The sequence below is a fragment of the Barbus barbus genome (genome assembly GCF_936440315.1).
Source record: "Barbus barbus genome assembly, chromosome: 44".
NCBI lineage: Eukaryota > Metazoa > Chordata > Actinopteri > Cypriniformes > Cyprinidae > Barbus > Barbus barbus.
In genome coordinates this window covers 5,132,950-5,146,626 of record NC_136722.1, presented here as the reverse complement: position 1 = coordinate 5,146,626, position 13,677 = coordinate 5,132,950, and the positions used below count along the sequence as shown (strand labels likewise).

Below are 13,677 nucleotides of genomic sequence, written 5' to 3'. Positions count from 1 at the left end.
TTGAGCTTCACAAATTAGTGAAGTGGCTTTAAGAAAAGTTCCCATTTCCACCATCAGGGCAATAATTAAGAATTTTCAATCAGCGGAAAATGTTATGAATCTGCCTGGAAGAGGACTTGTGTCTATATCGTCCTAATATACGGTGAGAAGTAGAGTTTGAGTGGCTAAAGACTCTTCAAGGACCACAGCTGGAGAACTGCAGAAAAGGTTTCGGAGTCAGAAAAACTTAAAAAAATTATCAAACAGCACCTACACCACATGTTTTGTGGGAGGGTTTCAAGAAAAAAAATCAAAAGAAAATGCTTTCACTATGATTCTATCAAATACCAACAGATTAAAAAAAAAAAAAAAAAGAGAAATCTTATAATGGGCCATGTTTGGATCTTTCTTAAAAACAACATAAAAATGGGTCACTGAGCACAAAACCAAGCTTCTGCTGGCCATTCCAGTCCTCTGACCTGAACCCTGTAGAAAATGAGTGAGGTGAACTGAAGAGAAGAAGCACCATCATGGAGCTGAGAATCTAAAGGGTCTGGAGTGATTCTGGATGAAGGAATGGTCTCTGATCTCTTGTCAGGTGTTCTCTAACCTCATCAGGCATTATAGGAGAAAACTCCTATACTATTTTGGCAAATTGAGGTTTCAAAACATTGAATAAAGAGTACCGTTAATTGTGTCCAATGTGTGTTAGAGGAAAACATTTCCCCCCATTTTAAATTCCTATTCTCCAATGAAAGGTTAGATTTTTGTGATTTTTTTAATAATAGATCAAATGGATTAACAATGCAGATTTATTTCCACAGCCTTGGATCATATTTACCAGGGGTATCAACAATTCTGACCACGTGTGCATATGCAAGTATAAATACACACACATATAGTATATATTTTGAAAATATTTATGTCTATATTTAATATATAAACATAACATACATGTGTGTATCTATATAAACATTAAATATACACAGCACACATACATTATGTAAACTTTTATTTTGGATGCGATTGACAGCACTAGTTTAAATACATATGTGACATGTCTTGTTTAATTAGCATCAAACAATCATTAAAATCATTAAAGATTAAACGAACAAAAAAACTAAATTGCACAATCACCAAACCACACAATAACTGTGTACACATCATTGAAGAAACATAGTTTTGCGTGCTTTTTCTTAACTTTTGGTAACTCGTCGCTCGTGTGTAAAACGTGAACATACTCTGAGGTGTCTTAACTCACTCCTGGACGCATTTGGAACCAGCAGACCTCAAGCAAGCAATACCCCTCAGGTAGAGAAATTAATTTATTTATGCTTACATGTGGAAAAACAGCACATGCTTTAAGATTCAAAGTGAATTAATCCAGAAATAATGCTCATTTATTAATACAACAATTGTATTTTATTTAACTTGAAACTTATGAATTTACAGAATCATCTAAAAAATAGGCAAGTGTTATAAACCACATTTTCAAAGTGTTGCATATGTATCAAATGATTATAAATTGAAAAAAAGGTACATTTTATAAGCAGCATCCATGTTCAGAATCATACCTGCTGTAGACTAGTTAAAACATTCAGCATGTTAAAATTACAGTCCGACTAGCATAGTTTCAAGAAAACATGAGTAAAATAGCAACGTCTTCAATCTAAATGTGCACCGAGTCGTGTTACATAATATATTACTTTTTCCAAAGAAATATAATGGAAGATTTTATACAACAAGTCTTGCAGCATGTGTGTGCATAAGGGTTCAAATCCCACCTCGCTGCATTTCAGGACGCTTTCCAACATGCCAATCAGAAGGATGGAGGACAAACGAGCACTGTTGGACCTGTATTCATTAGAGCTTCCATGATACAGCTGTACCTGAACATACTAAAGTCCATAACGCTACAGTTTGTGTGTGTTACAGACTGAAGCCTGATACAGTGAGATGCTGGGCCGTGTTTCTCGCCTCAAAGTATGAGGTATCAGTCTCATCATCAGGCTGAGGGATGAAGGGCATAGTTTGATGGTGAAGGTTTTCCCAGTCCACACCTTCAAAGAATGCATGATCCTTCAGCTCTACAGAAAGACAAAGAAAACAAGAAAGGATTGGAAAGGACAAGAAAAGTATTGACGGCAGTAAATGTTAATATTGAGAATTAAGTATTTTGGTCATAAACATCTAACACTTTTACTAACAAACAATGAGTGTTAATGTGTGTATCCACCTTTTAAGCCAGCCCGTTTGGATGTATCCGTAGTGAGAAGAATCTCTATGGCATTTCTTGCATTCGGGGTTAACTCCTCATCTCCATCTGGCCACGGTATATCTGAACACACCATTCATGAAGCACATGTAGATCAGACACAGACAACACAACATTCTTCTCATGGTGTAGAGCAGAGGTCTTCAACCCTGTTCCTGGGGACCCACTATCCTGAAGAGTTTAGCTACAACCCTAACAAACACACCTGAAGCGGCCAATCAGGCTCCGCAAGACTGCTTGAAAATTGCAGGCAGGTGTGCTGAAGCCGGTTGGAAATAAACTTTGGAGAGTGGGTCCCCAGGAGCAGGGTTGACGACCTCTGGTGTAGAGGACAAACAAACCAAGATATCCATTAACATTTCAATTTTAATGTTTTTTTGGGGGGGGGCACAAATGAACACATATGGTGGAACCATTTTGAGATAATGAGAAAATAAACAGTTAAAGGGATAGTTCACCCAAAAATGAATTATTCACCCTCATGTCATTTCAAACCCGTAAGACCTTCGTTCATCTTCGGAACACAAATTAAGATATTTTTGATGAAATCAGAGTTTTCTGACCGTGCATAGACAGCAACACAACTGAAATGTTCCCAGACCCAGAATATTCTAAAAAAATATTCTAAAAGTATAAAAGCATTCTCGTAGCATACTAAAATTACAGCTGATCCACTGATGTCACATGGACTATTTTACTAATGTCCTTAAGAGGGTCAGAAAGCTCTCGGATTTCATCAAAAATATCTTAATGTGTGTTCCATTTGAAAACTTTTTTTTTTAATCAACAACAGTTTAAAAACAAAATTAATTTAATCACTGGCCCTCTTACCTCGGTTGAGAATGTTCTGGAACACCAGCTCAGGGGTCTCATCATTAAACGGTGGGACTCCTGTGAGGAACTCGAACAGACAGACACCTAATGCCCACCAATCAACCATGAAATCTGTAGGGGAGCAAAAAAAACAAACAATTGAGACTCGGTGTTCTATTTCTACAAACATGAAACTTGGCATAATGTGTTAGAATGTGACCACTAATATAAAGCAGTAACAGCAGCGGTCGTAAGTTGATTTTGAGGGGAAAAGAAAACAACACAACACACAAAACCAGCTTGACTTGTCTTGATCTCAAGTATCATGATAGAAAATGTCACATTACAAAACTGAACAACAATCAGTCCTCAGGTCATACATAATGTTCTCAAGAGTCTGAAAACAAGATGCTTAAAGCCTCGTTCAGACTGTCAGCCCAAATCCGATTTTTGTGTTTCAGACATGTACACCTTCAACTGATCAACTTGAAGTTACTGTGCCAGTAGTGGCACAAAACGGATTGGCAAAAATAACTATTTTAAGAAAACATAACTACAAAACCCCAATGCTAGGATGTGCTGGATGGTTGGCAGGGTGTTGCTATGCAGTTGCTAGGGTGTTCTGGGTGGTCAAAAAGACAGAATCAAAAGAGTACACCGCCAAATCTCTAGATTTACCTCAGTCCCTTCTTCGATGCAAGTTGATAGGATTTTAATTTTTTTTCCACCTGTTTTATTGTGAAAATTGTCTGTTTGCTTAGAAAAGTAACGACACACCTCTTCTTAACAAGTTTCACTATGAGGTACCTTTAATGCCCATAGAACAAACATGAATTTATTTTAAATTGCTAACTTGAAAGTATAATTAAGCTTTCACTCAAACACTTAGGCCCGGTTTCACGGACAGGGCTTAGACTAAACCAGAATTAGGCCATTGTTCAATTAGGAAATTTAAGTAATTTTTATTAACATGCCTTAGAAAAAAACATCACTGGGGTGCATATGGAGACAAAACAAAGGCACTGATCTATTTTAAGATCAGTCAGCGCAAGTTTCTTTCAGTTAAAACAGTTCAGATTTACATTTTAGTCTGGGACTAGGTTTAAGCCTTGTCTGTGAATCCAGGGGTTTGTGTAATCGTATAGCTGAGCGCACAGCCTTTCAAACATACTACATTTAACAATGCGTGCAAAACACAGGCAAAGTCTCATCTTTGTGAAACATTTTTCTCCAAATTTGCGCCACACGCACTGTACCCATACCATAGCATACAAGTTAAACTATAGTACACTTTGGACTTAACAAGTACAGGTACATCTCAAAAAACTAGAATATCGTGAAAAAGTTAAACTTTCATATTTTAGATTCATTAGATGTAAGGTAAAACATTTCAAAAGTTTTTTGTTTTTGATGATTAGAGCTTACAGCTCATGAAAGTCAAAAATTAGTATCTCAAAATATTAGAATATTTACATTTGAGTTTCAATTAATGACCATCCATACAGTATAAATTCTGTGTATCTCTTGTTCTTTGAAACCACAATAATGGGGAAGACTGCTGACTTGGCAATGATCCAGAAGACGAATACTGACGCCCTCCACAAAGAGGGTAAGTCACAGAGGGTCATTACTGAAAGGTGTGGCTGTATCAAAGCATATTAAATGCAAAATTGACAAGAAGGAAGAATTTGGGTAGGAAAAGGTGCACAAGCAACAGGGATGACTGCCAGCTTGAGAATACTGTCAAGCAAAGCTGATTCAAACACTTGGGAGAGCTTCACAAGGAGTGGACTGAAGCTGAAGTCAGTGCATCAAGAGTCTCCACGCTCAGACGTCTTCAGGAAAAGGGCTACCAAGCCACTTCTGAACCAGAGACAACGTCAGAAGCGTCTTACCTGGGCTGTGGAGAAAAAGAACTGGACTGTTGCTCAGTGGTCCAAAGTACTCTTTTCAGATGAAAGTAAATTTTGCATTTCATTTGGAAATCAAGGTCCCAGAGTCTGGAGGAAGACTGGAGAGGCACAGAATCCATGTTGCTTGAAGTCCAGTGTGAAGTTTCCACAGTCAGTGATGATTTGGGCTGCCATGTCCTCTGCTGGTGTTGGTCCACTGTGTTTTCTGAAGTTCACAGTCAATGCAGCCATCTACCAGGAAATTTTAGAGCACTTCATGCTTCCTTCTGCTGACAAGCTTTATGGAGATGCTGATTTCATTTTCCAGCAGGACTTGGCACCTGCCCACACTGCCAAAGTTACCAAAAGCTGGTTCAATGACCATGGTGTTACTGTGCTTGATTGGCCAGCAAACTCGCCTGAACTGAACCCCATAGAGAATCTATGGGATATTGTTAAGAGGAAGATGAGAGACACCAGACCCAACAATGCAGATGACCTGAAGGCCGCTATCAAAGCAACCTGGGCTTCCATTACACCTGAGCAGTGCCACAGGCTGATTGTCTCCATGCCACGCCGCATTGAAGCAGTAATTAATGCAAAAGGAGGCCCAACCAAGTATTGAGTGCATAGAAATGAACATACTTTTCAGAAGCCTGACATTTCTGTTTAAAATATCATTTTTTTATTGATCTTATTTAATATTAAAATTTTCTGAGACACTGAATTTTGGGTTTGTAAGCCATAATCATCAACATTTCAAGAAATAAAGGCTTGAAATATTTCACTATGTGTAATGAATCTATATAATATATGGGTTTCACTTTCTGAAATGAGTGACCAAAAATATTGACCTTTTTCACGATATTAATTTTTTTTTAGATGTACCTGTATATCTAACTTAAATGGCACTTTTTTGCGCAACAGTGCATGTGGCCCAATTTTTGCACTAATCAGTAGGTCCGAAAGGTGGCAACACTGACCATGGCCATTGTCTCTTTTTCAGATACACATACACACACAAGTTAAAAAGGACAACTAAAAGTAAAAACCACAACAGACATCAGAATTGTCAAGCACTTGTGTGAAATTTAAACTAGTATAAAGATTTCAACGCTCAAATTCTACAGAGAAATACCACCAACACTGACAAAGATGGAACTTTCTAGTGAGAATGTCATGCTGCAAAATGGAGTATAGTTTGAAAGTGTAACCGCTCGGCTGTGTTTGTGACAAAACTGCTGCAAAACTTTCCTCAAACCATACCACAGTCTTCCAGCCAAACAGGTAGTCCTGTCACCAATGGTTTAGTCAGAAATTGGCACGTCGCTTCACTCAAACAAAGAGAGCAATGCTTTCAAAAGTACTACAAAGTTAAATGTTCACATTTTTCAGGAAGCCAAGCCATAAATGACGTTTACTTGACTATTAACTAGAAAAACACAAAATATTTTCCGCTGAATTTCACTAGAATCCCCAGAATTCCCAAGAACCATCATAACAGCCCAACAGAGTTCAGACAGCATTACTGAAGCATTAAGGGTGATGAATCAGGAGCTGCCAATCACAAAAGCTGCAACCCATAAGGCTCCGATATACGAAAACTGAAGAACAATCTAGCGTGACATGATTTCTAACAAAATTAGGCCAAAACAAAGTTTGTTTCAGAAGTTTCAAGCATCTTGCCAAAACAACTTTCTGTAAAATGTTGCTTCGATTTCTAAACACTACCATTGGTCCATGGCCATTATGTACTTTCTTTGATGTGTAATTTTAATTCTGAAAGCAAGACTAACACATTGTATATTTAACAGTGTAAAGCTGCTTGTTTTTAAATACATTTGTTGTATAAAGTGCTACATAAATGAACATTACATGACTTAACTGCAGTGCTGAATTGCAGAGCAAACATATCCACATCACTATGATCAGATACTTTCTTAACTGCTGTTTTCTCATGGCTGTCATTTTGCTGTGCGTTTATTTTGAGAGGAAAGCACACAGCACAGTGACATATTAATCGAATTGCAAAGGACAGCGTCAGAATGTTCGCTAAAATTTTACCACTACTCAGGCATTTCAAACTTTTTGCCCCCAAGCAAAGAACAAAAAAATTACTTCACTGTGAGTATATCGGGGCCTTAATATGATAAAGCTGTCAGGCATGCACCATCTCCATTGCTTGTAATCTAACTCAATACTTTTTTAGCATACTTACCACAGTGTACAGGCCCTGAAACTAAAACATAATATCTGTTAATGAAGGCAAAGTGCAAAATTCAGGCCCATTTTTTATTTTGTCTTTAACTACTATATACTTATGTCAAAAAAAAGTGTAATTAATTACAGATGTAACAACAGAAATGAGTTACAAATGTAATTACACAGACATTTTTAAAGGGGTCATATGATGCAATTTCATGTTTTCCTTTTACTTTGGAGTGTTACAACTGTTTGTGCATATATAAGATCTGTAAAGTTGCAAAGCTGGCCAATCAGAGCACACCTCGCTTCTCAGAACGATGAACTTTGTAAAAATCGGCATGTTTCAGAAAGGCCGAGCATAGAGGAGCAACAATAATTTACAGTATGTGGAAAATAATGTGTTTTTTGAACCTCGAACCGGGTAAATGCATTGGATTACACCAAATCCACAAAATAATGTTCTTTTTAGCAACATCATATGACCCCTTTAATACAAGTATAATGTAAAAACATGCTAGTACAGAGTAAGTACATTGTATCAAATGAGTCCCACATTTCTATAATACTAACGGCAAAAAAATTCCAAAAAATCCACTTTGCTGATGTGTGTGTTTTGACTGTTTTGAGTAAAATGATAGTAATTCAATGTTGATTTTATTTCAGCATTTTTGTGTATATCACATATGCATTTCACATATTGTGTTATATCATTACATAGTGTTATTTCTGCATTATACGGGCTGTTGGACACCCTGCTTGCTCAGCCATTCAGCAGCAAAATCTGTAATGGTTGAGCATTATCATTACCTATCATTTGAGGCACATATCTACAAAAGATCTACACATATTTCTAAATCTTGACTACTTAAACTCTTACCATGAGCTTTGCCTAGTAAAAGTTCTGGTGCCAAGTAGTCAGGAGTTCCCAGGATATGAGCCCCTTCTACACGTTCTGGACCTCTACGGACACTTTTTGGTGTCCTATAGGGAGTGTGAGAGACAACCATCTGCTGTGGAGTCTAGGAAAGAAAAAGAAAACATTCTTTCTTTTCCAGTCCCAATTTAAATGTTTTTTGTCTTTGTTTTCTCCAGTTTAGTTATAAAAGATTCTCACCTGGTAAAGTGAGCTGCTCAGACTAGGCCTTTTCTTCTGAACTGGAGTCACTGCAGACTGGGCATTGTGGAAGGAGGTTGACGCAGACAACTCCATGGCATCCAAAGAGGCCAGGCTGATGTGTGAAGTACAAGAGCGGTTTATGGAGCTGCAGTAGCTCCTAAATGCAACCACGTTCCTGGGTTTGAGGAAGCCAGGTGATTTAACCATGCTGTCAAACAACCCACGAGGATGGTCAAGAAAAGAATGCTCAGATTTACCCCTGCGCTGCTTTGCACTGCTGTGCTTTGGTGTAGCCAAGGTGGGCCGGGCCGCTGGTGTGACTACAGAAATCTCGTTTTCATCCAGCTCCTCAAAAGAGGATGACAAAGCCTCTTGTTTAACCACTGACTGGCTTCTTCTGATATTTCGGTCATCACCGGGTGAGGTCGGGGAGCTCGAGCTGGCCTCTGTTTTAGGCAAAGCCACCTCCTCACCTTGATCTTCGAGATCACAGAAGAGATTTTTGGCCACGGCTATTGGACTAGATTGCTTTGGGCCCATTCTCTCACTCAACTGTTGACTTATCGGTGCACTTTTAACATCAAGCCCCACAGTGGAGAAAATGCCTGTCAAGCCTGTGTGGGCCCTTGAGTTGTCCTCTGGAATGTGGAAAGACCTCTTGTACACGGTGTTGTTTTTCTTGCAGTGGATCTCAGCCTGGTCTGGGCTTTTTTCTACTTCGTCAAAAGCTCTCTTTACTGAGGATTTGGGCTCTGATGGTGGCTCCGGTTTCATAAGACCGTTCCCAAATGATTGATGGGGATCAGCCTTACCTAGTGGAGTAGCACAGTTGTCGGATGCACTGAATTGGAGCCTCTTTGCAGAAATATCTGGTTTAATAATTCTGCTATTGTCCACTTGGTTATTGAGTGGAGTCAAAGCAGGGCTGTGATCTTCAGCTCCTGCTGGAAACATCTTCCTCCTTTCCACAGGTGTCAAGGCAATGTTTCTTGACATTCTATTGCCCACTTCACTTCTGTTTAACAGTGGAAGGTTCTCGCCATCTTGTAAATTCTAGAAATGCATGACATTGTCAGAGTAATTTCATTTATTATATACACTAAAACTGAAAAGTAAGAAATAAAGACTTTTATTCAGCAAGGATTAATTCAATTGACCAACAAGAACAGTAGAGACATTAATGTGACAAAAGATTTCTATTTCAATAAATGCTGTTTTTTTTACTTTCTATTCAAAGGGAAAAAGTGCAAGTTTCCACAAAAGTTCTAAGCAGAACAACAAATGTTTTCAACATTAACAAGAAGAAATGTTTCTTGAGCACCAAGTCAGCATGCTAGAATGATTTCTGAAGGATCATGTGACACATGACTGAGTAATGGCTGTTCAAAGGTTTACAAAAATATAAAAATATATATTTTCAAAGAGTCAACAGTTATTCTAAATTGAAAAAAAGGAATGAAAACGCTATTTTTACAAAAAAAGAAAAAAAAAAAAAGGATTCTTAATAATTTTTTATTTGCAACATTTTCTCTAATCTCTAAATCACAATGAGTACCGTCCTAAAATCTCAAATAAGAATGTGAAATGTGTGACATGTAGTTGCAAAGTAACTTACTGTTAGTAGAATGTATAAAGTGGACTATAGAAATAAAGTGCTACCTAAAATTGAAATAAAAAAAAACTGCTGCTCACTTCCCCTACTTTTACTTTGATCATCGATTGCTCAAAAATCCATTCTTCATATTGTACATTAAAATGTTGTGATGCCTAAATTCAATTGTAGCATTTAAAATGTTTGATTATAGACAGTTAGTTTTTAGTACATTACTACTTAACTTAAAATAGTATTTTTCAATGCCCTATATAAACCAAAAGCAAAGCAATGCTGATACAAAACCTGCTCATCTTCCCACATCGGGCTGACACAGTCTTCAGAATCAGTAGCGGATGGTAACATGCATGAGTGGGCACTCCCAACACTTTCAAATCTCTTCCTTGATTTCATCAACCTTGGTGTCAAACTCCTAGCCAGCAGACCAGGACTAAACACACTGTTGGATCCTGGAGAATATCGCATGTTAGGCTTTACATTATTCTGCTAAATCATAATCAAAAGACAAATGTCTTTCTCAATATCACAGACAATGATGGACTCTAAATGTACATTATTCTGACACATACCTAGAGCTCGAGTTGTGCATACCGGTGAATTCAGATGATAAGCCTGTCTCTTCAGCAGAGGTGAACACAGAGAACTATTCCTCTGCTTGACTTTGCCGCAGGACATGGGGCTGCCCAACACTGTGCTGCTGTGACGCTTGCCTTCTGTCACCGGGGTATTCTGCCAATTCAAGTCAAAATATGACATATCGTACAAACTGTTTCAAACATGTCGTAGACAAATTGATTTAATGATGTAACAAGGCTAAGTTAACAGAATAGCACTTTGCATCACTATGTCTTACATGTGTTGATCAGGGTTGTGCATTTTTATATCTTGGAAAATTTTTGTGATACACTGATCATTTTTGTAATGAGATAGTATGACAGTGGTACTCAAGAAACATTTAAATTCAGTTTTTTGTTGAAACTTTTTTTTTCAAAATGGTTTGATGTATAGAAAGTTCAAAAGAACAGCATTTATTTGAAACATAAATTATTTAATGCACTAATCCTAAACTTTCGAAGGACACTGATAGCGATTTAGTACTTTGTAGATAATAAATTGAAATGTCAGAAAGGTAACATTAGCTAGTTGGCATGACGTTTTTGTCCAAACTGCAATGACTTAAAATGACAATCTGGAAAGCTTCAGTTAGAATAAGTTAAAAAATTATATACAAATAATTAATGTATCACGCTGTATGCCACAGTTTATCCAAATATGTGTTTATTATATATATATATATATATATATATATATATATATATATATATATATATATATATATATATATATATATATATATATATATATAGCTAAGAGATACATTATAGCCCTTTTATTTAAATTGTTCAAAGATGAAAATTTGCTACTAAAATAGATATTTGATAATCAGCAATTTTTATTAATCAAATCTAAGATAATAAAACAACAATAGAAATATCAGGGACAGAACAAAAAAAAACAAAATAACTTATTGTTGAGCCATGTAATATACAAATGAAATGATTCTGCAAATCTACTCACGAGACCAAGAGAGCTTATCAGTGACAGAACCTGACCGGGTGTTCGGAAATAATCTTTCTTAGGTTTCACCAAAGAAGGGGTGGTTAAAATGTCCATCAGGTTTAGTTCTGGAGGATGGGGAAGGAAAGGTTTGTTTATATCACAATAAAGTCAAAATATTTTAGCATTTCTGGTCGTTATCTAAAATATATTTATTTAAAAAAAACATACCCCTGTCAAGTTTAACCTTGGAGAGCCCAAAGTCAGTGAGTTTAATGTGACCCTCATTTGAGATGAGCATGTTGTCTGGTTTCAAGTCCCTGAGTCAAATGACAAAATGGGATGTCAGTTTGATAAACAAAAGACGAAAAATGACTCATAATTCTCCTGTGAATATACCTGTGAATAATGCTGTGCCTGTGAAGGTAATCCAGAGCGAGTGCGACCTCTGAGATGTATTTCAGAGACATGTCCTCATCAAAGTATCCATAAATATGAAGAAGTGATTTTACATCTCCACCAATCAGATACTCCATCACCTTAAAAAAAGAAGAAAAAAAAGCATGCACCTTTTAAAGTTTCACATTTAAAAAGTAGCTCACCCAATGAAAATGTACTCACCCTAAGGCCAGCCAAGATGTAGATGAGATCGTTTATTCATCAGTACAGTTCTGGAGAAATTTAGCATTCCATCACTTGCTCACCGATGCAGTGAATGGGTGCCGTCAGAACAACTGATTCAAACATCACAGTAATCCACACGGCTCCAGTCCATCAATTAACATCTTGTGAAGTGAAAAAACTACATGTTTGTAATGAACAAATCCATCTTTAAGATGGATCAAGAGGGAAATATGCAAAAATGCAGCACCATTTATAAGCGGAAACAGTTCAGAACAGTTCTAAACTAACATGTGATTGGACAACAGGGGATGGACCTTTTTATTGAAGGAAGCATTGAATTATATTTTAGCCAAAGAGACAGTTTAGAAGTTAAAATAGTTTCTTTCAAACGCACAGTTTTTTCTCCAGACATTAACTGATGGACAGGATTGGTGTGGATTACTGTGAAGTTTTTATCAGCTGTTTGGACTCTCATTCTGACGGCACCCATTCACTCCAGAGCATCCATTGCTGAGCAAGTGATGTACAGTAATGATACATTTCTCCAAATCTGTTCCGATGAAGAACTCATCCACATAAGTACATTTTCTGCAAATGTTCAATTTTGGGTGAACTATTCTTTTAAATATGTTTGAAAAGTGATCTGCACAGGCTTTCATGAGATTCTTGTGCGTACCAGATAGACTTTAGTTGCAGTTTGAAGAGAATAAAACAGGTGCACAATAAAAGGACTTTTACTGAGAGCCAGAGCATCTCTCTCGGCTCTCATCTGATCGGTCATGTTCTTATCCACCATGTCTGCTTTCTTCACCACCTGACAGAAAAAAACCCGCTAATTATTTATCAATGCTAACAATTTGAAAATCTGAACAACATGATAAACAGTAACTATAATACATTTTAGGATACATTTCTTTTTGGTTAATAACACATATTCGAATATAACAATAAATGACTATAATATGATTAGCCTATACTTATGTTAAATAATAGTATGTGTAATTGTAAGAATAACAATATACACAACACACAAGTAAATATCTCTGTACCTTTACTGCATAGAGTTTGGAGTTGCATTTCTTTCTGGCGAGGTAAACCTTCCCAAAGGCTCCTCGGCTGATAGGTTTGACCAGCACAAAGTCCTCGATGGAGGGAGCTTTCACTGAGCCTTCAGATGATATTACATGAGCCTCCATTTCAATATTAATTCAATCTCTGTTAGATTAGATCAGCAGTGCAGTCCTCGGAAGTACAAACACGATTTATGGCGATTATTGTGTTGAAAATCAAACACATATCACCACAAATGCTATTTCACGCGACATGTATTCGTCTTGCATAGTTTGAACGAGACATTTACATTAGTTTCAGTCCCCCGCATCCTTTCTCGCTGTTTACAAGCGCGACTCGTTTGTTTTGAAATGCGCGACATAAATTCGGGTCCTAAAACGCAGTGGTTTAGTCGCCCCGAACGCCTGAAATGAAAGTCGACTGGGGAAAAAAACAATTATGCTTAGTAAAGATTGTATAAGAGGTTATGTTTAATGTATAAATCATATACTTTTTATTTTATTCTTACAATAAAAAAAATACTATTAAATTT

The 13,677-nt window shown here is 37.0% G+C and overlaps 1 protein-coding gene across 2 annotated transcripts; it reads right to left on the bottom strand.

Annotated features, from left to right (window-relative positions):
* Positions 1-972: 972 nt before the first annotated feature.
* LOC306863204 (serine/threonine-protein kinase greatwall-like) lies at positions 973-13,526 on the bottom strand. Of its 2 annotated transcripts, XM_079406428.1 has the most exons (13): positions 13,124-13,526; positions 12,751-12,888; positions 11,850-11,989; positions 11,682-11,770; positions 11,472-11,578; positions 10,463-10,622; positions 10,179-10,342; positions 8,279-9,334; positions 8,042-8,183; positions 7,178-7,198; positions 3,086-3,199; positions 2,216-2,317; positions 977-2,066 (listed from the first exon to the last, which is right to left on the bottom strand). In XM_079406428.1, the coding sequence occupies exons 1-13, from the start codon at positions 13,268-13,270 to the stop codon at positions 1,909-1,911; spliced, it is 2,538 nt and encodes an 845-aa protein (XP_079262554.1). In that variant the 5' UTR covers positions 13,271-13,526; the 3' UTR covers positions 977-1,908. The 2 variants fall into 2 exon arrangements, with proteins under 2 accessions (XP_079262555.1, XP_079262554.1); XM_079406429.1 differs by lacking the exon at positions 7,178-7,198 and having other exon boundaries at positions 973-2,066.
* Between the last annotated feature and the right edge of the window lie 151 nt (positions 13,527-13,677).

Excerpts from the sequence above, each read along its gene's own strand:
- LOC306863204 (XM_079406428.1), bottom strand. The coding sequence starts at position 13,270 with ATGGAGGCTCATGTAATATCATCTGAAGGCTCAGTGAAAGCTCCCTCC. Across the intron at positions 10,343-10,462 it reads ATGCACAACTCGAGCTCTAG|GATCCAACAGTGTGTTTAGT; the intron begins GTATGTGTCAGA and ends GATATTCTCCAG. Across the intron at positions 3,200-7,177 it reads TTCAGGGCCTGTACACTGTG|ATTTCATGGTTGATTGGTGG; the intron begins GTAAGTATGCTA and ends GCTCCCCTACAG.